This window comes from Anopheles coluzzii, chromosome X (assembly GCF_943734685.1).
Source record: "Anopheles coluzzii chromosome X, AcolN3, whole genome shotgun sequence".
In the NCBI taxonomy this organism is placed as follows: domain Eukaryota; kingdom Metazoa; phylum Arthropoda; class Insecta; order Diptera; family Culicidae; genus Anopheles; species Anopheles coluzzii.
The window spans coordinates 1574150-1599517 of record NC_064669.1 but is presented as its reverse complement, the minus strand read 5'-3'; the positions used below and the strand labels follow the sequence as shown (position 1 = coordinate 1599517).

At 49.8% G+C, this 25368-nt stretch overlaps 3 protein-coding genes across 9 annotated transcripts; 1 reads left to right on the top strand and 2 right to left on the bottom strand.

Moving 5' to 3' along the window:
- Nucleotides 1-1162: 1162 nt before the first annotated feature.
- Nucleotides 1163-7560, bottom strand: LOC120960706 (mitochondrial coenzyme A transporter SLC25A42). 4 transcript variants are annotated; one of them, XM_049605101.1, is made up of 9 exons: nucleotides 7457-7560; nucleotides 6542-7384; nucleotides 4535-4736; nucleotides 4312-4458; nucleotides 3108-3279; nucleotides 2793-2978; nucleotides 2449-2714; nucleotides 2173-2363; nucleotides 1163-2090 (listed from the first exon to the last, which is right to left on the bottom strand). In XM_049605101.1, the coding sequence occupies exons 4-9, from the start codon at nucleotides 4400-4402 to the stop codon at nucleotides 1938-1940; spliced, it is 1059 nt and encodes a 352-aa protein (XP_049461058.1). In that variant the 5' UTR covers nucleotides 4403-4458; nucleotides 4535-4736; nucleotides 6542-7384; nucleotides 7457-7560; the 3' UTR covers nucleotides 1163-1937. The 4 variants fall into 4 exon arrangements, with proteins under 4 accessions (XP_049461058.1, XP_049461056.1, XP_049461059.1 ...); XM_049605099.1 differs by having other exon boundaries at nucleotides 6542-7535; XM_049605102.1 differs by having other exon boundaries at nucleotides 6884-7535.
- Nucleotides 7561-8896: 1336 nt separating this feature from the next.
- On the bottom strand, nucleotides 8897-9800 carry LOC120960773 (uncharacterized). Its single transcript, XM_040384390.2, has 3 exons — nucleotides 9523-9800; nucleotides 9228-9448; nucleotides 8897-9145 (listed from the first exon to the last, which is right to left on the bottom strand). Exons 2-3 carry the CDS (start codon nucleotides 9375-9377, stop codon nucleotides 9071-9073), a joined length of 225 nt encoding a protein of 74 aa, XP_040240324.1. The 5' UTR covers nucleotides 9378-9448; nucleotides 9523-9800; the 3' UTR covers nucleotides 8897-9070.
- Nucleotides 9801-15157: 5357 nt separating this feature from the next.
- LOC120960652 (anoctamin-2-like) lies at nucleotides 15158-25312 on the top strand. Of its 4 annotated transcripts, XM_040384368.2 has the most exons (7): nucleotides 15158-15889; nucleotides 16993-17585; nucleotides 22004-22970; nucleotides 23058-23290; nucleotides 23362-23989; nucleotides 24058-24263; nucleotides 24341-25312. In XM_040384368.2, the coding sequence occupies exons 1-7, from the start codon at nucleotides 15877-15879 to the stop codon at nucleotides 24971-24973; spliced, it is 3273 nt and encodes a 1090-aa protein (XP_040240302.2). In that variant the 5' UTR covers nucleotides 15158-15876; the 3' UTR covers nucleotides 24974-25312. The 4 variants fall into 4 exon arrangements, with proteins under 4 accessions (XP_040240302.2, XP_040240304.2, XP_040240305.1 ...); XM_040384370.2 differs by lacking the exons at nucleotides 15158-15889; nucleotides 16993-17585 and adding an exon at nucleotides 18525-19571; XM_040384371.2 differs by lacking the exons at nucleotides 15158-15889; nucleotides 16993-17585 and adding an exon at nucleotides 19709-20904.
- The last annotated feature ends 56 nt before the right edge of the window (nucleotides 25313-25368 follow it).

The window sequence follows — 25368 nt, the reverse complement described above, 5'->3', positions numbered from 1 at the left end:
TAAAGAGCACATCACACGTTTGCATCCTTCGCTCGGATGGTCCAGGTCTCGTGTCCATAGAGGACCACCGGGCGAAACAATGTGCAGTATATCCCACATTTCGAGAGGGCTCGAAGTCTTCTGTGTCTCAGCAGTCGGTGAAGCCCATAGCATGCACGGCTCCCCTACACAATGAGTCTCTAGATTTCGCTGCCGATTTCGTTGTCCGAAGTAACGACCGTCCCAAGATAGCAGAGCTCCTTTACTACCTCGAGATAGATTCCAGATAGTCTGAGTCTCCGGCAAGCAGGTACTTCATCTTCTCAATCCGATTCTTGCTGCTACGCTCTGCCGATGATGTCGATATTATCCGCGAAGCCAAGAAATTGGAGAGACCGCTAGAGGATCATGCCACGGATGTCGTTGTCTAGACTAGTGGTGGGTAAAGTTGGCATAAATCCGGAGTCCACTCCAATCCGACTCCGATAAATTTGGAATCGACTCCGGAAGGTAGGTCCGCCCTGCATCATCCGGAGTCGTTCGGAGTCGTTCGGAGTCGTCCGGAGTCGTTCGGAGTACGAAATTTGTAGCAAGGGGCGCAACTCTGCACAACAGGATCTGGGACAGGATCTTGTAGGCGGCATTAAGGACTGTGACGGCTCGAAAGTTCGAGCAATCCAGCCTGTCGCCCTTGTTGTAGACTGGGTGAATGACACCCAGCAATCCGGTCCCATCTTGAAGAGCTTGGCCGCCAGCCCATCGCTGCCAGCAGACTTATTGCTCTTAAGCTGCCTGATCGCATCCAGAGATGGCGGTGGCACCACGTCGTCGTGCGCCAATGCTGTCGCTGTTGTTTCCGCTGTGCTACTGCTGTGGTAGTTGCATACCTATAGAACAAATAATCTTACAAGATATACAAAATACACATTCTTTCCTTTTCTTCCAGCATAAATGATTAACCCAGATTTGTAACCTAACTGTTGGTTGTTTTGTTTTTCAAACTTTATTCACTACATTCTGTCCTCCAATAAGAAATCGAAAGTGACAAGGTTCTAGTCTTTTCGTGTGAATTTTACCCACTTCCGGCGTGGCGTGCTTAGCAGCGCACGTTGCTCGACCATTACACACTAGAGTTCACTCTCAGCAGCAACAGGAAACAAGAGAGAAACACGGACTCGAAGCGGCAAAGGCCCGCGCCCGGCACTAAAGGCATATTGACTCTGGTTAGCTTTATTTCTCGCATCATCTTTTTGAAAGAGACACCGCGCCTAAACACAACCCGCCCGCTCGGTGCCCATTTCTGGCGTAGCACAGGTCTGACCGTGGTACGGCACTAAAACGCCGATTCTGCCTCTTCGTTTTAGTTTGTTTCTGTAGCCCACTCTATTGGATTTGCGCCCCTCCCACCCTCCCCATCTCCTCAAACGTGGGCAAGTGACTAAATAACGTATATAGATTCGTTTACACCTAAAATAGTACATGTTACTCTTTTGTGCAATGGTTTCGTAATGTGCTGGCCTGGGAACAAAAAATGTAAAAAAAAACAATGACGACAGCCCGTTGTACCTTCGCTTCGTTTAAAAAAAAAACAGGAAAAAAGCGATAGGTAAAACCAGCTAATGGCACTTATCCGATTGACGATTCGTACAATACGCACACACACGCACACACACTCGCACGCTTTCATGTACACACTCACACACAAACACACACAGCCTGTGCTGTCGGGAGAAAAGGATGCGAGGGATGTGGGGCTTACTGGCGGGGTGATACGGCGGGGGAATTTTCTTCTTATTGTCGTGTTGTCCTTTTTAAAAGGGGCGGGTGCTCTCTCTCTCTCTCCCTTTCCGCTTGCCTGCGGTAATCTCTGCCTAGCTTAAGGATATTCGAAAACGAATTCGAAGGGACAGTTTTCGCCTGCAGCAGCCCCACCCGCTCAGCGTGCCGGCCACAGACTATTACCGTGCCTGGCCGTCCCCGCTCCGGATGTGTATGATGTCGCGGAGCAGATGCTTGATGTGGTCGTACGTCGCGAAGCTGATGCCGACAGCGATCGGGCCCTTGATCCAGTTCATGCTCAGACCCTTGTAGAAGCCCTTGACGAGCCCTTCCTCCCTGCGTGGGACAAGCGTGAGTGTGAGTTAGTATTTAGCTTTGTGGTGGCCCTACCCCGAGAGCGATATCGTATGTGACATGCCTGTATATTTTTATCAACGTCCGGCCAATGGTAAGGTACTGGTCGGCGCATTGAGCCGTTACACCGGTGGTTTGCATTCGTCGCCGCACAATGTCCAGCGGGTAGCTGGATGACTGGCCGATCACGCCCGCTACCGCACCGAACGTGAGCGATATCACAGTGTTGGGAGATTTGTCTCCCGTCCTTTCTGGAACGCAAAAATATTGGAAAAAAAAACCGTCGTTAAAAACGTCCCGCAATGCCATCGCTAGCACGAATCCGTCCACACTTACTGTAGTACTCATTTTTCAGCGTGTCGTAGGTGAAGAACGATGTGCCGGCGTACGGTATTACGCCCAGTATGGTCGCCCAGTAGCCGCGGTACAGTGTGCGCGGCCCTTCGCACTGCCAAATTTTCACGAACACTTCGCGCAGCGTCTTGTAGCCGGAGTACTTGTCCGTCACCGCCATGCGGGCCCGGGCCAGATCGAGCGGGTACGTCAGCGACTGGGACGTGATGCCGGCCAGCGACCCTGCGAGGAAGCGGCGTACTTCCGTGCTGGAGCAAGGAAACAAATGAGCACAAACAATCATTCCATCAGAAACCTGGTTTCTGAGCCCGTTCTCCACAACTTACTCCGCGTGCAGATCGACCTGCAGTATCTTCTTCCATTGCTCGTGGGCTGTAAACTGGATAGCCGAGTATGGGATGATGCGCGCCATCGTGGCCGAATTGCCCCGCCACAGGGCCAGGAATCCTTCGCGAACGTACGTGTTTCGCAGGAACCCGAGCGCTGCCCGGAACGTGTACGGGACGTCCTTGCTGGTGTGCGCGAATGGCGTAGCGGGGTCGGGAGTGAGAGAGAGAGAGAGTAAGCGAAAGAGAGAGGACAGCAATGTAATCCGATTATTGATAGAAGTTCGGTTAGAGTTCGGTTGCGGATGCGTTTACTTGATTTGAAAGTTGATCTTTGTTCGGTCGAGCGGAGCGATGGTGGTTTTGGCCAACGCACCGGCCGTCGCGCCGGCAATCAGGCTGGTCACCACGACGTCCCGGTTGTTAAGGTTGGTGGGCCGAACCGGCGGCACCGGTTCCGACGCTTGTCGATTGTTCGTAGACATTTCTGCAATGTGGGAAAGGATTTTTTAGAATTTTGTGTTTGTTTATGCTTATTACACCTACACTACATCTACATCTTAACAAAAGCAAAGGAAAAGGAACGAGCGAACAATCAATAGTGTTCGCCTTTTATAGCTTTTAGATAGACGTAAAGACTGAAAAGACCTCTATGACGTTCGCTTCAACAATCTACATTAGGAAGTAATTAGTTTCCAGTATAATCCAGTATAGATGCTTGAGAATAGCTATGGGCAGTATGAAATCAACACATACTATGTCCCTCGAAGTGATGTTCGGAGTGATGTAAGTAAACCCGTTTTGAATACCTTTCGCTCCGAATTCCCATAGTCTTACAGTTCCCTTTTAAGTATAGATATCTCGATGACAGAGGAAACTAAGAACTACCACCAGAACACCTGATCACTTCTAAATTTTTACCGATAGCCTTAGCGCAGCCCAAGCTCTCAAAAACATAAAAGCTATACGGAGCAAAGAATACATCATTCTCAAAATATTGGAACTGCTGGGCGGATATATTGGATATTGAACAAGGCGTTCAGGATCTCATTAGTATTAGACAACTTTAGAATTACAATTTCTAAATGCAAAGTGCGCTATGGTTCGATTGGAACATTGTAACCATTTAGTTATGCAACCATCTGTATGATGTAATATCGAAAGCACAGTTTAAGGCAGATTTACCATACCTTTAACAGCCCACCCCGTCTAGCAATAATAACTATCGCTGATGATAGCGAAATACTAACACAAAACGTGTAGCAAAACAACCCACTATTGCCATTGCCGAACCCGCTCCCTGTGCCATCTCTGTGCAGCGACCGCCAGCAGCACGTGCCCGACATCGACCTACGACCTTCCTGTCTCTATTGGCAATCGATTGATTGCCAAGCCGCGCACGCTTGATTACCGCCGCGAGCAGGCCGGCCCTTGCTGCTCGCTTTCCGGCACTGCCCGTTGGACCTTAAGATCGGCCGCAGATAAGCGGCAGCCATTTCCGCCGACCATGTATGCCTACCTCGCACCGCATCCGTTGCTGTCCAGATGCCGTTACTGCCAGTGTGCGGACGGACGGGAAGCAATTCGCCGCTGAGCGTGGTGGCACGCATGCACTGTTATGTAAATTCGCAAGCCCAAAGCACTCAAGCACTCCGCTCAAGGTGTCCTGGTAGCAAAGAAAAAAAAAGTCTCCGTGTTAATGCTCTGGGTGGGCGAATTGGGACACGGGCGGAAGTACTTACCCCACCCCCGGGGGCCGCAGTACGTGTAGCAGACCGGAACAGCTTCACAGCATCGTCAGGTGCGATCGGGGCACACTGCTTTCCCGTGGCCGGACGGTTCGCTGCGCATCGAGCCTGGACGGCAAGCAAGCAACTGCGCCAATTGTGGGGTCAGATTCGCTGCTCCCAAAACCTGTTCCCGTGTCCGTGTGTGTGTGTGGATCTGCAAAATATAAAATAAAAAATGAAATAAAATAAAATAAAATATCGTTCAAAAGCGATGAAACCGGATTCCGGACACCACCATGTCATCATCGCCGCCGCAGACACCGATACACATGCGAGAGCTGTCCTTTCGGCTTCGCTTTGTTTTAATCATCAAAAGGAGGCGGGGGAGTTGCAATGGATGAGCATCGGGGGAAGCAAAAGCAAGATGCTAACGGCCTCGCGACCCTGATATCAACAAAGATACACACAATCGCGTTGTCCCTCGCTCAACCCCACCCGCAGTTGTAGGGTTTCCACTAGTGATGGGAAAAATGAAGTATCCGTCGGAATCGATTCCGGCTAGCTGCGAATCGATTCCACATAGTAAGTACGGAATCGGATACGGAATTGGTTCCGGTGTCGGATCCGAAAGTGGCTCTCGGAATCGGAATCGGCTACGGAATCGGAACTGGTTCCAGAATCGGAATCAGTTCCGGAATTGAAATCCGTTTCGGCATCGGAATTCGTGCCGAAATCAGAATCGGATTCGAAATCGGAGTCGGAGTCGGTTTCGGTTACCTCATAAGAATAGGCGTTGAATTGGGTGCAATGATGCTACGTATTGATAGCCACAAAGAATCAAAATTTGATAGTAATCGATCCATTCTCATGGAGAATCTCGGACTGATTTCGCTTCTGAAACTTTTTATTTCAATTCAACAACTGATTCTCATTTCGGAGCTAACTCCAATTCTGGAGTCAATTCTGAACCCGGAGCCGATTTCGATTCAAAAATCGATTCCGGAACCGATTCTGGAGCCAACTGTAGAATCGGCTTCGGGGTCAACTCCGGAATCGGCTCCGGAATCGGGTAGGTTCGATTCCGTGCTCCCACCACCAGTTGCCACAGCGCACGTGCACGCGTGAGTGTGCGTGTGGAGCAACTTTTGATGCGTGGTGGAACAGTGGGGACATATAACCCCTCCCCCCCCCCCCTCGCTCTCTCTATGGGGGTAACGTTCAACTTTCGTCCGCTGTTGGGATTACGATACTGCAAAAAAAAAAAAAAAGAAGCGCGTCGTAACCGGGCCGCGTCATTCGTCGCGAAGGTCAAATTCCAATTCTCTTCCCGTTCCAACCGCTCATTCTAAGCATTTGGAAGTATCTGTGTGTGTGTGTGTGTCTCGAGTGTGGATAGTGGTGTGTGGGGACACACATACAAACCCGCACACACACATTGGAATGCAAAAAAGCAACACATTTTTTTTTTAAACTTACGCTTCAATGCGGAAAGCGGGCGATATCTGTTACGTGCTGTTATGTTCTCCAGCCCTATGGGTGAAATCACAATGGGGGTGGGACGTTATGTTCTGCCACAACAACACACACACACACATACGAGTGCGCGCGAAACAAGCTATAAATAGCATTAATAATAATAATAATGAATTATGCTCATCGACGGGATAAACAACGCTGGTTGAGGCTGGCTGGACGGTGAACCACACTGAAAATATGTATAGGGGGATGATTTCCAGCTACCTTCCTCTTGCTTCACCCCCCCCCCCCTTCTGGTGTGATAATTTAAAATAATCAAACGCTTGCTTTACGCACCGTCGCGAAAGGGGAGCCGTTTTAAGCACATGAACACACACACACACATACACACACACACACACGGCTCGTCTGCTTTTGCGAGGTCGCGAATCGGTTGATTACATAAAACCGTCGACCGTTGGCAGCATAAGCGGTGAAGGTTGTGAAGGCGGGAATAGAAAGCTGAGCGCCGAGGGTTTCGCCAAAAAACGTTTCGATACGCACCGCTTTTTTATCCTTTTGTGCCGTTGCCGCCGGATCCGGGCCAAGGGGTGATGGTGCGGGGGGTGTTAGAGAGCCTAGAGGAACTGGTTGGCCAATTTAGCAATAAAAAAACACGGACCGTCGCACGTCACGGTGGTGAAGTAGTGAGGTTGTGGGGATGGCTGCCGCGCACCTACTTCGGATGGATGCTGGCCTATCAGCGCCGGCCACTTGACACACTCTAATGTAGGAGCGCGCGACACGCGTTTGCTGCGTCGTTATCAGTGAGGCCGAGTTGCAAACACACACACACACATTTACACGACCATATACACACACACACACATACAGGGAGACACTTACAGTCCCAAATCCCTTTCGTGTGTTGCGGGGAGCAGCAGCAGCAGCCCTGCGACGTTGCGCCGGATGTGCTCGGGGTAGTTCAAGGTGGCCCCCTTCTTCTACCAGCACCCTCTATATCCGAACGGCGGACTAACGGGGTTTGCGAATTTGCGACGCTCCGGTTCCAGCTTCGAAGGAGGGAAACACTTGGGGGAAAGGGAAAACACGGACACGGACGCGCTCAGTGTGCCAATCCCGGTCGGAGGACGTCGCTGTCGCCACCACTAGGCCGTTCCGTAAACAGTAAACAACACACGTCAATCAGCGCGTGTACACATCCACACACACACACACACACACATACATAAACACTTTCCGTCGCTCTTCCGGAATTATTATTGTACCGTCGCTTGGCGCTGGTGTTGTTGTGCTACTGCTGGCTCCTACTGCTACTGCTGCCTTGAGCGGGTTTTCTGTGCGACCGATGAGGCGGCTGTGTGTTTCGCCGTTGCGCCGATTTCGCTACAATGAATCGGAGGAAAAACGTAAATAGAAACCCGTCCGCGCCGGCCCCCTTTTCCGGTCGTGTCCCACCTGCTCACTGTCTGCACACACGCTGGCTATTGGCCCGTCCCAAGGTCCGCGGCGGCTACCGCGACCCGACTTGACAGCTGATTTTGACAGTACGTCCGTCGCTACACGTGCTGTGTGTGTTTTTGCGCGTGTGTGTGTGTGTGTGCACAAAGCAGGGGAAGGCAAATCGCGACACACAGGGGCAGGTGGATTTTAGCAAGGAAAACATCCCCGCTGGCTGTTCCCACCAACGATGGTACGGGGTGGTATCGGGAGATTTTTCTTTAGATACTGGTGGACTCTTTTGCGCCTTTTTAGATATTTTTGTCAACGTGATTTTTTTTTGTTGGGTTTCCAAACATTCAAAACGGCATTTTTGAGTGGCAATGCTCTTATCTGAAATTATATTTAAAAAAATCAGTTTCATTTCTGTAACCACCCCCTAGTATGTTGTGGTCTGTAATTACAGAATAAATTTGTATTTAACAATCTCATCGCTTTGCAAGTTTTAGCCATTTGAAAACACATAAAACAAACTATTAAAAAAAATAAATGTACAATGTTCGCAATGTTCAAGTCCCGAATGGACCCAGTCCCGAATGGATACGTAGGACTAACTATCCTTATATGGTAATACATAAGTCACTGAAAGCCGAGCTTACTAGTGGTACGGGCAGGCCTTCTTCTTCTTGCCAAAGAAGAAGAAGAACTTTTTTATTCTATCTGTCTTATTTCTAGAAATAGCTAGGCTGGAAATGTAATACATGTAATAAGGACTCATGGCTTCGGTTTAGTCGTAAATGTTGACATGAATTCAACAGCAATGTGTTTACTTAGATTTAAACCCTCTATTTCTACAGGTTTCTGTCCTCAAATAAGTTCAGTTCTTTTGAATGTGTATAAATTAAAATGTTTAACCCGATAGTCAAGGTGGCATGCCGGTCTTTTAGTGCCATTTTAACTATTTATTGTTGTACTATTTTATTTACATTAAATTCATATACCTAAAAGAGACAAATTAAAACACATATTTACGTAAAAAAAACGTAAAATTAGATTGACACATCCATTTTTCATGGATAAGCAAAACAGATTCACATATAAAATGTATGAAATGCACAGATAGGTGGTTACATAAATGAAGGTGTAATTTTGGCTATAGAAATGAAGGTTAAAGACATCTGCAGAAAGGCACTTATCACAAACTTTGTCATTTCTAAAGCTGAAACAAAAAAGTGAAAAATTGCTGTAAATTATACATCAGAAATAAATTTCATTAGAAAACCTGTCATTCAATTCATAACAATGAGCAGCTCATAGCACTCTCTTTTAAAACAGGGCCAAAAATAGAACACACATGTCCCGAAGCAGTGCCGACCACTGGACAAAGGTGTTGCATAAAGACCCGCCAAATGATGGCCTTGCGATAAACACTTGCGGCAAATACTATTTTAACATCCATCCAGCTTTAAACGCTACTCATGCTTTAATTTATTTCGCATACAAGGTCGCCCTCGCTACCGCCAAACGAACCCCCCGATGGTGCTGCCGGGTGCGAGATGCAAAACAACGATTCATGTACAAAAACGAGTCGGTGCGCTCCTTGGTGTTGGAAGGAGCAGAATTCCATGCACGTTACTGCGATTTGTCCTGCTGCTGTTCGCCGGATTCTGCTTTGTTGGTAACCCGCTGCCATAGCGCTTTTGCCGCCTGTTTGTGGGGTTTTGGAGATGGAAAAAGAGTGTTAGGGGATGAAATGACCGTCAGAGGATGAGGTATGGGTATCGCTTACGATTACGACCGGCAGATCCTTGCGCTCGTAGTCGGACACGAGGGCTCGGTTGTGCTGCAGGGAGTCCCACGCCCAGTGCAGACCGATCAGCGATGGAATCATCACGATCGTCACCAGGTTTCGCTGCACGAACATCTTTAGCTTTTGCATCTTTAAGTGTTACTGCCCGGATAACTGGGGCGCCGGATTAATTGCAGGAATGGACACGGTCTGTCTTTATGCTGAAACATTCAAACAAAGCACATTTCATTAGTGGAACCAGTTGAAGAAAGTACCTGTACACCCATGCACCTACCGCTTAATCCAGCCAGGGCGATTGGGGATAACGAATTTCGCAATTTTTGGCAAGTTTTTCCCCCCAAGGGTTGGAATTATGTACTGATAGTGTTTGCGTTAGGCGAGCGTTTGATTGTAGTCCCAGCTAGCTGCTTGTGGGTTGATTGGTAGTCGTTCTGCACCGGCGAACGGTTCCGCCGGCCTACATGCCCCGTGATTTGGCCCTCGATTATGCCGCTTTGCTGCAAATTCTTTTCCGATTTGTTGTTTATTTTTTTTGCTACCTACCTTTCGAGCTGTCGGAACGGTTTGACGTTTCGAAGGCGGAGTGGAGCGTTTATACTCGCGCGTCACAGATTCACCCGTTTCGGGGGAACGATGCAGAATTGGTAAATTTCGGCGAATCAAAAAGCAAAAACGGTGTGTCATTGTTCTATTTTTTTTCCGTTTGCGCCACGTGTTCAAGCACTTAGACTTTTCAGAACAACTATGTATGAATAAAGTCAATATTCAATGTAAAAATTGAAAGAAACGGCGCTGAAGATACTAAACGACGGTTGCAAATGAATACCGTTGAAAATGATGAAAATATTTTACCCTTGTTCCTAAGTTGACCATACATAAGAATATATTTTGCAAAACAATAGATTTTACTCCAATAAAACATAATTCAGCTGCCAAAGGGAATACGGAAATGGTAAAAAGTGCATGTTACGATTGAAATTGCTACATATTGATTGCATTAATTTGAAATCATATAAAATTTAAGCTGTTTGTTAAATACAATACATGACACACAGATCAACTTCATTAAAAATGATTTTCTAAATTTTGAGCAAGCGTATAGATTTCAAGGGCAAACTAGCAAAAAAAAAAGAAAAAAACGGCTAGTGACTTTGCAAATTGCACTGATTGAATCAAGTGCCTCCCAGATGGCAAACCATTTAGAAAGAGCCAAAATTGAAAATGATCCAAAGAATACGATGATATCATTGCCCTCACTGGTACATCTTGGCAATTTACAAACACACGTCTATTGGATATAGTTTGCTTGTGAACATCATGTTTGCATCATGGCGCAACTATAAAACGTGCCGTTTTCCAGCTACTACCGTTTTTGCCCCCCCCCCCCCCCTCAAAATTTATTCGATTCGTCGAATTAATGGCATGGTTTGATCGGCTCATAAATGTAAAATTTACGAGCCAGAGGGAGGCACAACCGAATGTTTGGCCCTGCGCCAGTGCACACGAAACGGTGTATCCGAAATCGAGAAGGAGTTTTGTACAGGCGCAACAGGCACTTTTCCAACAGGAATATAAATAAAAATTCAAATATCCAACACGTGTGCCGGAGGCAACAAATATTGACAAGCACATACACATGCAGCTGACACGCTACACCCGTACGGTACCGGGATGGCGGTGTGCGTGCGCTGCCGTGCGCCACCACTACCGACGCACTGTCGCGCACGCACACACGGCGCGCGCTGTGTGCGAAAGTAAGAAACAAAAAACCGGACTTGCCGGAGAGCTGGAATGCGCTCCCTCCATTCGCGTGACGTTTCAGGCAAGGCCGTCAACAGATGACTGTTCGCCGTGCGCCTTCTGACTCGCTATCAACCGCACACCGTCGAGATAATCGGACGACCGCGGTCCGGATCTTTATCATCGCCGATTCGGGTGCCTTATCGCGAGCGGGCTTCGCACCCTCACACCCACTCTCTCTCCACTCGTTACCCTGCTGCAGCAGAGTGTTGAGATAAAGTGCTTGGTGTTCTGTGTTTTGGTGTGTGCGTGCGTGTGTTTGTGTCTGCCCTCTGCCCTCTGTTTACCCCTGTGTGTCCCGTGTGGTAGCGGCGACCTCTCCATCAATCAACAATCTGGACGCAGAGGACGGTCCAATTACCACCAATCACCAAACGCCAGGCCGACAACTCAGGTAGGTCCCAAGGTGTAGGGAAAGCAGCATCTCCGGCAGCCCCGGAAGTTCCGGATGGCTCACTCTGCAAACAAATAATAAAGCGATAGCGAAGCGCCAGATGTATGTAAATCTGTAACAGTGACTGTCTTACCAATATCCAAGACGATGTAAGTTCAGCGGGAAAAAAGAAAAAGAAACCAGAATCGGCGATTTCTTGCGCAGGTTGCAAAAAGAGCAAAAAGAAAACCGATTTGCGTACGTCAATTGTTGTTTGATGCCACATCCCAACCCCACCGGGCAGGATGGTGATGTCACCTCTGGATGATTTCTCATCGTTTTTTCTCATTAACTTAATGTTCGTGTGTGTGTGTGTGTGTGTTAATTCAGACAGTAAACTACCCCACGGAGACCGGAAATTCCGTGAGGAATGGCAAAAAAAAGAAGAAATAACCCGGAATGAAATAAAACCAGCAGTTTAAATAAAAGTACCCAACAGCGCTTGGTTGTCTCGGTTGGCGGCGCATACGAAACAAACACTCCCTTTAGCGCGACCCGACTGGCGCCTACGGCCACAAACACCGGAAAGGTCGGATGGTCTCAAACCCTGCCAGGTAGGGAGAGTCATGAGGCGTAGAGTTAAACACTCTGCCCGCCATTTTGCACACGTATCGTATGCTCCAAACTCACCCCCTCCTGGCCAGGGTTGGTTGGAGCTGGTGGGAAGGTTCAAGTTGTTGAGCGAATTTGAAGTTGCTACATTGAGTTTTTTTTTGGCGCACGCTCTGTCCCGTTAGCACCTCGTCCCGTTATTGATTACACACGCTCCGGATTCATCGACAACCCCCCCCCCCTTCCCCCTCCCGCTGTTTTGGCCCGATGTCTGACCCCAATCCATGCCGCCTCCCGTCTGCAGGCTCCAAAACGCTGCGCAAAATCGCTCTCGTGGAGTGCGCCTTTTTGGGCTTTTTTTTTTGGTTGCAATCTACCACCTCGTATATTCTAGCACTACGCGAGGGGAAGGAGGGGAGGGTGTCCCACATTCGGGCTTGGCAAGGCAGGGCATGGCAACATGTATCTTTGGTGGGGTTTTTTTGTATCGTTACTGCTACTGATAGTATCAAAGTTGAGGATTTGAAGATATGGGGAAGTACATCAGCGTGTTAGGAAGCAAAACTAGATCTTGGAAAACTACGCGTTTTGGGAGAGGAAGAAGCTATAAGGTCAGGCAAATCAATAAGGTAAAATTGTAACAAGTGTGTCCAACATTTTGGTTGAAAGGGAATCTTGCATACTTGGGGCAATAGGAATTACAAAACTGACCCAAAAATACATAGTTTACAGTGCTAATAAAGGGGATGTTTTTGGACACTTTGACACACTATATGGTCATTTGTTATTTGACGATTTCTAATCGTTCGTAAGAATGATTCATCGAAAGGCAATAACTATAGCCTTGGACCTTGTTCGCATCATATGAAACGGAACGACCGTCTGTTTTTTCAACATAGCTTTTGATAAACATATGACTTACATCGTATCTTCTTTGGCGTTGGGTGCTACAACACTATCTAATTATTTACTTTATATTAGTCAATGTCAATTAGTTAGTCAATGCCTCAATCTGTCTGCACATTTCTGATGATATGGGTAACCAGATTTGCCTTATGGTCAGATCTGCGCAGGCGACACTCCTTCGCGTCGTACTGACATGCATATTCCACTTCCAGGACACTCACATAATGCTTTCTGTCTGCAGTCTCAAATGCGAACTTAAGGATCGTTTAACTTTACAGATAATGAGGATCGAATTGCTTAATTCGTCTTTTACTCTGAACGACTGAACTATCTTTATGCTCTTATGTTCATAGATACGACTCTCCAGAGATGGGATCCTGAAGATCCGAGTTCGTAGAAGATCTTGAAGATCCGAGATCTGAAGTTTTGGCCAAAACGTCCACAGAACGCACCCACAGAGCTACGTTGAGTGCGCTAAGCTCCAATGAGCATGTACAGATAAGATCCGATAAAATAAGATCTCAATGTAACTGGTTAATTAAGCTGACTGTGTTGCTATTCACCACGAAAAGTTTAAGCTTACACATCACTGGCCGTTGTCAAAAAATACACAGTGTCACGGATATAGGTTACCTGGACATGGATATTCCATCAGAACTGCTCATCCGTAACAAAGACTAATTATCTTATTGCGTAGTGTTGTATTCCCGGCTGTACGTCTGTCAAGGCTACACATGTCTTAGTCATACAATAAAATTAAGTTTTAATCTAAAACAGGCGACTAGTTGAGAAGAGTCTCCTGCAGATGCAAATACGCTGTAGCAGCTGCATGCCTCTGTTCCAGTGAACCGTGAACAGCAAGCGCAACAACATTGCTTCTGATAAGGCATAGATGGAATAATTTGCATTACTTCAATGCGTGACGTCGCCAGCCTGCCTGTAGTTGCCTCTCCGCCATCGTTTATCTCCAGCGCGCTAATCTACCGATCCTTAACATGCTTTAAACTGTTCCAGCAATCGTAGTCGTTGCGCTGGGATAGAACTTTCGAGCCGGCATGGTACTCCACAAAAACAGCTGGACTTTGGAATCAGCTTGGTAGCAAGTAGCGCTCTGCGTTCTAATTTGCGTAGCTGAATTTGAGCGTATCCGTTCGCAGTCCGGTTTCTCACCCCTGCTCCGGCACCGTTCACCCTGCCCGCTTTGAAGGTTATGAGCGACAGCCTCAGCCCATGCTCCCGTTCTCCCCAAACCGTTCCGGATATTCGGCCCGAAGGGTGCTCGATTCTGATGGAGCAGACATTGATATACTACATCGGCTGGATTGCTTGATTGTTTCTCTCTTCTCTTCTCACCCCATTTTGGATGTTTCGCATCTGTGTGTGTGTGTGTGTGTGTGTGTGTGTGTGTGTGTGTTGGTAGAGAATTTTATAGATGTCCGTGTGAGCGTTTATGCTTCAATTGCAACCAGTATGGCAAGGGAGATGCAGAGGTTCCAACATAGACTTCAGCAACAACAATACGATGTTTCATCGCCTCCTCCTCTCACGCTCCAACACACGCAAAACATTTCGATCAAAACCATAATAATGGCTACCCCCGCCCAAGAGGATGAATGCGTTTATCAGCGCGCCTCTCCATCTCCTTCACGCGCACGGGGCTGCCGCAATTCGCGCGGAAACGCGCGTTTTCCCGCCATTAGGTACGCGGGTACGCGGAATGTGGTGAAATTAACACGTTTTCATGTACACTGGTACGGCGGTGTGCATTACCCCCCCTTCCCCCCCCCCCCCTGGGTTGGAACCATATGGAAAAATTGTGGCGTATTTTTGTTTTTCAATTTCCACACGCATTCGAGCGCACAGGGTAGCGCATTTTTCTGCTGGCTCAAAAATATGTTCTGGCACCCACGTGGCGTTGAGCTGGTGCGAGATGGGTAAGTGCCGCAAAGTGCATTTGCAACCATTTTTTTTTTGAGGTGTTTGAGGTATGTTTGATGAATTATGAATACAAAAAAAAAGAGGAACAACACGTACCAACCAACCGACCGCGTAAAACGTGTATAAAGTATCGCCGAAATCACTCCCTCGCCCCCCGCAGGTGCACACTTGTGCACACTTCTCTCTCTCCACACACACCTATACGCAAGTTCTGTAGCTGAGTGAAACAATAAACAAACACAGGCAGGAAAGGGCAGTAGGGAAATTTAATCGGCCTCTACGCGTTAGTCGATGATCGCAGGCAACCTCGCGAGCGTGTCGTGTTTTTGCGCCCCAGCAGCAGGGAAAGGTTTTCTGTTGTGCCGGCAGATGTAGTTGCACATACTGCACCGGCAGGGTGTTGGTGTGTGTGTGTGTTGTGTGTGTGTGTGTGTGTGGAAGGAAACGGCACACTGGGGACTTTAACTGTGCCGACGGATGTATGTGATCAGTGTACGTGTGTTTGCTGTGTGCGCGAAGAAATTAGAAAAGTCTGAAGTACATCCGGACATTAGCCATAGGTCTGGAGCTGGCGGGCCTGCCCGGAAGTGGCCTGATGCGACTGATGCGAACCCATGACTGGTGCACACGGGATGTGATTTTGAGTGAATATGGTATAGTCTGGACATGATTCTTTAGAAGTTTTGCGGGGCCTCTTGGACAAAGTGTTTCCAGGGGGAGTGGTTGCAACTTTCTCCTGTTTTTTTTTTTGCACACACGATTTATCGAACCGATTAGCCGATGCCTAAACGCTGCTGATATCGTAGCGCACGGGTCGTGCCACCGGGGTTAACTGGTCGTGTGTAAGTGCGCATAGATAAACGCGGTACGCCCTTGATTAGAGCCGGGTTTGTCGACCACGCACGGTCGCGCGGTGAGCGTTGCAACGTGCAAAGGGATTAGTTTCAGTACACTGTGCCAGATAGAAGGTGGGCGACTGCAACCACATCGGCGGCAGCCATGTATCGGCGAGGTACGTTCCCAAGTAACATTTTGTCCAGTTTGTTCGTAGATTGTAGTTAGGGCCATATTGAAGATGCGACTAAGGGTCTGGTGGTTTTGATAAACAATAGCATATCTCTCGTAGGCTCGGAACAGGCTCAGCTAAGGAAAACTACTCTTTGTACTATTTCTAAACTATAAAATGTATAGCAAGAAAGTCACAAATCTGCAGCTTGTTGTTATTCAGGCGTATTCTATTCTGAACTCGATTCGATTTGAGTCGAGAAAATGAGCTCCAAAGTGAACTTTTCCATAGAAATAAACACACAATATTCGTCACCTCGACGTCGAGACGACTCGAATAATAAGAAAAGAATAGAACTGATTGATTTGTTTTCTGGCGTTGATTTAGGTCGCATATTTTTTGCAAGGTCGCCTAAACTGTCTGTTTGATGAAATTTCCATTCACGAGATGGGGTTTATAAAGGGATTCTCACGAATATTTATCTTACCCGGGTCCACCGATCAGTTCTTCGTTGGCATCTTCATGATTGCTGTTATTCATGTTTTGGAACGTCCAACAAAGTCTTCCAAGCAATAATAAACCGCGAGGCGTTCCTAAACGGCCTATAATGGTCTTAAGGCAATGTTAGGACTGCATTTTTTTTTGTTGCAAACTAGACCTAGCTACATGCTGCACGATTTATGTGGAATGGAGGAGTTTGAAATTCGACTGATTCGACATATAAAGTTCGAGTTGATTGAGCGGCTTTGATTAAGCTTTGACAAATTTTAAATTTTTGGCAAAAGTAGTAACAATTTTGTAAGTTAATTAAAATAAGCAAATTAAACGACAATTGTGCCTTTAAAATTCAGTGTTATAGATGTTCACAATACGTTTTAACAATCCTGCTGCCTTGAAAACTGTTAATAATCTCAAAAATTCATATCTCCAACTATATCGCTTAGCGCAGCCATCAAAAACTCTTAGAATGTGTTCCAGCTTTAAATTCATATCAAATGTTGCTTGGGTTGCAAGCAAGCAACAAAACACTCTGGGTCGGGGGTGGGTTACAATAGACAAAGCATTGCTCAAGACGAGTTTTACGCATATTTCCCCTTTTCACTTTCCAGTGAGCTACCAGGATAGTGACGAGCCGGACGATCCGGCCGAGTACCAGTACCGGGACGACGAGTGCTACGATGTGCTGTGCGATCTGAGCGACTTTCGGGATGCGATAGAACCGACCGGGAGCAGCTGGGACAACCGTACAACGCAGCACCACGCTGAGCAGGCGGACCGGCTGCGATCCTACCCACGGTCGTACTTTGACTTTGGCGAGGAAGACGCCGACAGTACCGACGCCCCGGACGGAATGGACGAGCGGGACAGCATCTACCTGGACGCGGTGTCCGTCTACTCGGACGCGACCAATCGCAAATCGCTGCACCTGTCCCGGCAGACCGTCTACCATTCGGCGGAGGACGTGCGGTTCGGCTCGGTCGATTCGGGCAGCGGTGCCGGTCCGACGACGGACCGGCGGCTCGGCGACGACGGTGCCGGGCTGCGGCAGACGACCGAGGCGCTGCTGCACGACTCGCGCTCGAACGGTGGGCTAGCGAACCTGCCGTACGTGCCGCGGCCGGGCGCGACCAGCAACGGTGCGAAGGGCTTCATCAGCGGCATCCTGAAGCCGACCATCCTCAGCACCGAGTACAACGAAAAGGTGCCTAGTGCTAGTACTAGTTACTCTAGCTTACCTTACCGTAATGACTATCGTCCCGGTTCTGAGCATGACAGAACCAAACAGATAGTTACCTATACGCAGTGGAAGTCTAGGGTAAACGTATCATGATTACATTTTCTCAAACAAACGGTGTGCTGGGCTTCTGTCTGTCGGGTTGCTCGGTGGCAGGCCTGCCTGCTGGTAACATCCTCTGCTCTTGCTCTGTGCTTGCACTGTGTACTAGCGACTCGTGACTAATAATTCTTTGCAGTGAGCGTTGACTCAGTGGGGGCAAAAGGACTGTTGGGACTCGAATCGTTGACACACTCTTTTAAAATTCATGAAGGCCATCACTCTTTTAAGATTCATGAAGAACATCACTCTTTTGCGATTCAGCACTCACTGGCACTCACTCCGTGCCGACTAGTGGCTCGCTCTGAGTGAGTTGCTAGTCGTCAAGGAGTGATGGAAAAATGTAGCTTCGGTCAATTCTGGCTAGCTCCGAATGTCCCTGGAATCGATTCCCAGAATCGGTTCTGGAAACGGAATCGTCTCCGGAATCGGAATCGGAACTGGAATCGGAATCTTCTTGAGAATACATCGTTTGTATGTACATTTCAATTCCAGAAATGATTCCGATTCCAGATCCGACTCCAGAATCGATTTCGAACAAGGAACCGAGTAGTTACTACACTAGTGATTGGAATCACATAAGAGTTGGTAAAAAGAGTCGTAGCAAAACCTCTCCGTGTTGAGTTGAATCCCAGGGCGCTCTGTACCTCTATCTATCCTTCTGGAGTCGGGTGTATGCATCTACCTTTCTCGCTTCCCCTACTCCGTTTTGAAAGGTTGCGTTGTACTTGGTCCCACTGCTCGGCACTAATCTCTAATCCCCACGATAAGGGTTGAATTTATTAATTTATGTGTTCTATTTCGCGTGCGTCAGATTTCCCATCGCCTTCCCGTTACTAATTTAAATACTCCCCCTCACCCTCTTCCTTGTCCCGTTTGTTCCCTTTATCTATTTTTCACACACACACACATACAAACCTCACGCAAAGCATTTATCGCAAAGGTCACAGAGAGTGTTGTTTTTTTTGGTTCATTCTGATTGCATTTGGCACGGCATTTCACGCGCCAGGTTGGCGTCGGTGTTTCTCTGCGTGTGGTACACACACACACACACCAAGAGTAGCAAACACACTCGGACACGATTTCCCGCTGCTGATGACCCGCAACACGCACGCTCCCGGATTTTGCCCGCCCAGGTGACCTCTCTGTACCACGAGTAGATTCCTCTTCTCCGGCTGCCCACGGTGCGGCGCTGTGGAAGATCCTCTCCTGCGGCGAGCAAACGAGCGTGTGTGTGTGCCAGCACGTGGGAGATGAGCGGCACAGCATCTCTCAAAATCTGTGGCGCCTTTTGCTGCCGCTGCCCAGAGAAAGGGCGATAATAGACGATGTAAATCGGGAGCTCGTGAGCGTGAGCGGGCGCACAGCACACAAACACTGGCAGGCGAGATTACAGTCGCTAAGAAAATTTCATCCCAAGGACAGCAGTGCTTCGGAGCAGTGAGGGAGCAGGAGTGTCAGTAGGAGCCAGGCCGGGCAGGAGGGTGGGTCTGGGGTGTCGAAAATCTAAGCCCCGGCTGCTCCGTCCCGTCAGCTCGCGACACTCCCGCTCGGTGTGTCCGCCTGAAACTGCTCGCTCGTCGACGAAGCAGAATCATACACACACGCCGTTGCCTGAGTGTGGTGTTGGTCGTGCGGCTTCGAGCGCAACACACATCGCCCGTGTGTCATCCATTGCGCTGGTGCGCTGGTGCGAGAATGGTGAACGGAAACGATCAGCCAGCGGCGGTGGCGGCGACGACGACAGTGCCCGACAGCCAGCCGGAGGCACAGACCGAACCGAAGCCGATCGTACCACCGGCGGGATTAGCAGCAGCAGCAGCAGCAGCAACAACAGCACCGAACAGAGCCCAAGTGAGCAGGTGTTGAGGTGGTGCTTTAGTGACAAGCTGGTCGCAGTGTCGGTGCCGTGACCAGGATGCCGCGAGCAGCCCTGAGAGCGCTTGCGATCCTTTGCGTGGTGTGCAGTGCTTTGCCGTGCGGGGGTGGGTGCAAGGAAGGAGGGGAAATTGCACGATGCTCTAACCTACTACTACCCTTTGCCCTCCCGGTAGCCACTATCAATCAAACCGCTGCTCGTGGGGCTTTCCAACTCTCAAACAGCATTCAAATGGCACCGCGAAGTCAACTCCGAGTCCCTGCTCTGCTTTTGGGGCCCGTTTTTTCTTGGCCCGTTACAAGGTGATAGTGGCTAATTAGCACGTTCGCGGACAACACGCAAACATATGGCGCAGTGGAAACGGGCGCCAGCATCCCTACAGTGCCGCTATCGGCGTTTGCCGATAATTCTCGCACTATCCGAGTTTTGAAGCGTTTCTGCGGGCGTGTACTTGCCCAACCACATTCTGTGCTGCAACAAAACTTTACCCTTCACACGTAGCCCCCGTGTAGTGAGTCAGACAGCAACCCGGGATGCTGTACCTGCTGGTGATGCATGGTGATGACGCGTGTATGACAGCGTTGGGGTTTTATCACCCCGTCCTAGAATTTACCGGGATTGTGCCCTCCTCCTCCCCCCCTTAGCTCTGTTACACGATCGTGTATGTGTGTGTGTGTGTGGATACTGGTCCGATGGTGTTCGGGTTTTAATAGCTCAACCGCTTCTCGGTGTTGTGGCAGAGCGCCCGGGCAGGGCACATAAAAGCGAAAGACTGGCGCAACTGGCGGCCCAATGTCAAGATTTGCCGCCGTACCGCGTGGTCTGTGTGTGTGTGTGTGTGGTGTTTGGTGTTTGTGGTGTGTACGCGAAACGGAATCAAATCCCCTTCACCAAGCCCTCCCACTCCTCCCACCCCTTGGCAAGCCCAGCGCGAAGTGAGCGCGCGCGCGCCTGGCAGAGACGACGAACCGACCTAACATGATCCTAACCCGGCTCTCCCTAGTGCGCTGGGGCTGCCGTTGGGTCGCGTTGGGCGCTTGTGCGCTACATGAAGCGAGGCTGGCGTGTTAGTTAATTGAGAGCGTAAAACCACCCTTCACCACCACCACCACCGCTGCTGCTTCTCCGCAAAAGGTGTCCAGAGGCAGACGGCTGTCACATCCGGCCAGCACCAGAAGGCGACGACGAGGACGACGATCAGGCTGCAGGTGCAGATAGGCAGCAAGGAGACGCAGGTTCCCGCTGGTTCTCCCGGTTCGGTTTGCGATGTGCAAAATCTGTCGTCGAGTGCACGGACACTGTGCTGGGGTAGGGAAGCAGCAGCAGCAGCAGCAGCAGCAGCATTACCGCTGTCTCAACCCGATGTTGGCGAGGACGGATCGGCTTTTGCTTATTTTTAGAAACACCCCAATTCACCGTACAAAAAAGAAAAAAAAACTAAAACCCGCACAAACCGCCAGATCACCACCCTCGGTTTGCGCGCACGCATGTGTGTCTATGTGTGTGTGCTTATGTGTGTGTGTGTGTGTGCTTATGTGTTTGCACGCATCAGTGAAGAACTTTTGCTTGAATGTTCGTTTGCAAACTTCAACAACCACCATCGCGACAGCTGCCTTGTAGACCAGCCGATCCAACTTCATCAACCATTCGCCGTTATTTGGGGGATGTTGGGGGAGGGGAAGAAGAGGAGGAATGGAGATCTTCTAACCACATGTGTGTGACGACGACAGCCACAACGAATCGCCGCGTACCGGTCCGTTTTGCTCCACTCCATTCTATCCATATCCGCGCGAATGTTCGGCCGAGACGAGTAGGTTGAGGTCATGATAAGAAGTGATCCGTCCCAGGAAGTCATAAGAATCGTATTGTTATGGAGACGATGTGTGTGTGTATGCGTGTGTGTGTGTGTGCTATTGCTTGTCTGTTGCTAAAATGCTTGAACAGTCGTGATAAATGGTCTATTCTGGCTATTCTATCAAGAAAGGCCTGGCCAAACGAGATCCAATGAGGTCCGTCTTTTAACTGGACTCTTACGAGACGGCTTCCTGCAGTCCACAGTACACTCAATTGTTCGGCCAGAATTGTTCGGTCAGCACAATAGCTGGCGATTGTTTTCAGTCCTTCTTTTGCTCCCATTCTAACACTAAGCCGTTAACGAACGGAATCATCTCCGAAAAGTCTGACGCAGCGGCCTAAACTAAACTAACGGCAGGGTGTGACGAAGCGCATGCATTTTCTGAAAATTTACTAACATTTTCCGTTTGGCGGTAACCCTAGCTGTTTAAAACTCTCACGCAATCGGTTACACGGGATTGTGCAACGTGCTAATGTGATATTCTTTCTTTACTCTCGGTCTACGAAAAAAAAACAACGACCCAATATGGCACTACATTGTCGACGAGGACAGACATGGAAGTACTTCCAGGACCAGCGGCGCATCGTCGACTACGTGCTCGCGTTCAACGGCGAGGACGAGAATGCGGAGGCGAAGCAGCGGCGCGCCATCTACCAGCGGAATCTCGAGAGCGAGGGCCTCCAGATCGAGACGGAAAACTGCCAGCGCATCCATTTCGTCAAGATCCACGTGCCGGAGAACGTGCTGTCGCACTACTGCGAGATCATGAAGATGCAGATGCCGATGAAGAAGCTGGAAAACCAGGACAAGATCATAATGCGCGACTTCAGCATCCAGAGCACGCTGGTGCGGCTGTTCCGGCGGCCCCTCTTTAACTTTGTCATCATCGACAGGCAAAAGTTCGCGCCGCCCGAGTACCGGCTGATGTACGAGTACTCGCGCGACAAGCCGTACCTGTTCGACGACCGGGAGCAGAACTTTTTCACGCCCAGCATACGGATCGCGGTCGCCCACTTCATACTAGAGCGGACGTACTTTAGCGAGGCAGTCGAGGAGAAGAAGGACATCGGCATCCGGCGGCTGATGGAGGACCAGGTATACCTCGACGCGTACCCGTTGCACGACGGCTGCACCGATCTGCGGTCGAGCTGCCAGCGCGCCCTGCTGCTGGAGGAGTGGGCCTCGATCAGCAAGTGGATCAAGCACCAGCCGCTCGACCACATCAAGGAGTACTTTGGCGTGAAGATTGCGATGTACTTTGCGTGGCTCGGGTTCTACACGCACATGCTGATACCGGCCTCGGTGGTGGGGCTGATATGCTTCTTTTACGGGCTGCTGACGTACCCGGCGAATCGCATCAGTCAGGAGATTTGCGACGACAACGGGACGATCATGTGCCCGCAGTGTGACAAGTACTGCGACTACTGGTACCTGCGGACGACCTGCAACATCTCGAAGCTGGCGCACATCTTCGACAACGAGATGACGATCGTGTTCTCGATCTTTATGTCCGTGTGGGGTAAGTTGGCTTGTGCTGATGACTATATTGCTGGTCTTAATCGCTCTCCCCCCCCCCCTTTTTTTAACTATTTCTCACCCAAAAAAGCGACCCTATATCTGGAGATGTGGAAACGCTACTCGTCCCGCATTCAGCATCGCTGGGGCATCACCGAGTACTGCTCGCTGGCGGAACCGCCACGCCCACAGTACCTGTCCCGGCTGAAGAACATCAAGAAGATGATGTTCAACATTGCCACAGGTGCGCAGGAACCGTCGCCACCGTTCTGGACGAAAAAGTTCCCCAGCTTCCTCTACAGTTACTCTGTGATCTTCCTATTTGTATGTATCTGGTCGCTTTACTGCAGTGGTGCAGCTTGTGAAGCCCCCTTTTCCGGTGGTTCTCGTTGCAGATTTTACTTACGATAGCGGCCGTCTTCGGTATCGTCGTGTACCGGATGTCGCTGATGACCTCGAAAAACATCTACGGCGACGGTGGGTCGGTGTCGGGCAAGCTGATCATCTTTCCGGCGACGACCGCCGCCATCAATCTGCTCGCCTCGACCGCGCTCACGTACGCCTACCAGTACGTGGCGGAGTACATGACGAACGTGGAGTACCGGCGCACCCAGACCGAGTACAACGAGAGCCTCAACCTGAAGATCTACCTGTTTGAGTTCGTCAACTACTACAGCTCGATCTTCTACATCGCGTTCATGAAGGGCAAGTTCCCGGGCTATCCGGCCAAGTACAACCGGATACTGCACCTGCGGCAGGAGGAGTGCAGCCCGGGCGGCTGCCTGATGGAGCTGTGCATACAGCTCGCGATCATCATGGTGGGCAAGCAGGCGATCGGTGCCATCACGGAGATACTGATACCGTTTCTGGTGCAGAAGTTCAAGGAGTTCCGGAGCGTGCTGGGCATCGATGCGGGCAGTGCGGAGAACGGCGAGCGGCTGATCTGCTGCAACCAGTGGACCAAAGACTTTAACCTCATCAACTGGCACGATCGCAGCCTGTTCAACGAGTATCTCAAGATGGGTAAGCAGAGGAGCAGATTGGTTTTGTACTACAGTTGACCTGAACGTTTTGATGTCATCCTCCTGCAGTCATACAGTACGGCTTCATCACGATCTTCGTAGTGGCATTTCCGCTGGCGCCCTTCTTTGCGCTGCTGAACAACGTGTTCGAAACGCGGCTGGACGCGAAAAAGTTCCTGCTCTACTACAAGCGGGCCGTGCCGCAGCGCGTCCGGGATCTTGGCATCTGGTACAACATCATGCACGTGGTCGGCAAGGTGGCCGTCATATCGAGTGTAAGACCGTCTCCTCCTCTTTATTCTAGCTCTGTCGCACCGGTGCCACTAAGCGTTCCCCGTTTCCTTTCCTGCAGGCCTTTATCATCGCATTTTCCTCCAACTTTATACCCCGCCTAATGTACATGAACGTCGTCAACCCGACCGGCACGGACGAGGGCTTCGTGAACCACACGCTCGCCTACTTCAACGTGTCGCACTTCGAGGCGAATGCGGCGCCAGAGAACAGCACCTTCTCGAACATTACCATCTGCCGGTACTCGGAGTACCGGAACCCGCCGGACGATCCGCGCCCGTACAAGCGGCCCTCGATCTACTGGCAGATACTGGCGATCCGGCTCACGTTCGTCGTGATCTACCAGAACCTCGTCAGCTTCGTGCAGATAGTGGTGGCGTGGGCGATACCGGACGTGCCGACCAAGCTGCAGGATCAGATCAAGCGCGAGCAGTACCTCACGAACGAGTACATCATCGAGCAGGAAAAGCTGAAGATGGCCCTGTCCGGGACGGGTGGGTGCGGTGGTGTTGGCGGTAGTGTCGCCGGCACCCGGTACGCGCAGAACGGGTGTGTCGCGTCGGAGGACAGCAGCCCGGACGACGAGAAGGCTAACTATGGCTCGATTGCGGACGACAACGAGTACCCGCTGCGGATGCAGACGGATGACTGCGAACCGTACGCCGCGTACGGCATAGTGACGTCGCGGGTGTAGGGCAGAAGTAGCTAGGAGCACACGGTGGGCACAGCGTTCATGAGCAAAGCCAATTCGCGATCAAATTACGCACACGCGCCGGTGTGGCGCAGTTACCTAACGACACGGAGCTTGCTGGTTTATTATTGTTTTATGTTTCTGTTTTTATCCGTAACGCCTGACCTCCCTAACGACGCCTAACCTCATCTCGAGCACGTATTTATCTGCGTGCTGTGCCTCTTTACCGCTTGTAAGAGTGGTATGCCTGCCGCAGGCCGCCGGCAACTCTCTCGATAGAAGTGAAACAATTTTTTGAAGAACAAATTAAAATATCTGTAAATAATTGATAAAAAAAACACACACACACAACGAGTTGCTTTATGCCTGACCGAAAGGGCCCCGATGTCCAAAACAGT

Bases quoted from the DNA above. Each gene is read 5' to 3' on its own strand.
- LOC120960706 (XM_049605101.1), bottom strand. From the start codon at position 4,402: ATGCGTGCCACCACGCTCAGCGGCGAATTGCTTCCCGTCCGTCCGCAC. The intron at 2,979-3,107 runs GTAAACGCATCC...CGCGCACACCAG, and splicing joins AAGATCAACTTTCAAATCAA to CAAGGACGTCCCGTACACGT. The intron at 2,364-2,448 runs GTAAGTGTGGAC...TTTGCGTTCCAG, and splicing joins GCTGAAAAATGAGTACTACA to AAAGGACGGGAGACAAATCT.
- LOC120960773 (XM_040384390.2), bottom strand. From the start codon at position 9,377: ATGCAAAAGCTAAAGATGTTCGTGCAGCGAAACCTGGTGACGATCGTG. The intron at 9,146-9,227 runs GTAAGCGATACC...CCCCACAAACAG, and splicing joins AGGATCTGCCGGTCGTAATC to GCGGCAAAAGCGCTATGGCA.
- LOC120960652 (XM_040384368.2), top strand. The intron at 17,586-22,003 runs GTGCCTAGTGCT...CGACGAGGACAG, and splicing joins GCACCGAGTACAACGAAAAG to ACATGGAAGTACTTCCAGGA. The intron at 23,990-24,057 runs GTAAGCAGAGGA...ATCCTCCTGCAG, and splicing joins CAACGAGTATCTCAAGATGG to TCATACAGTACGGCTTCATC.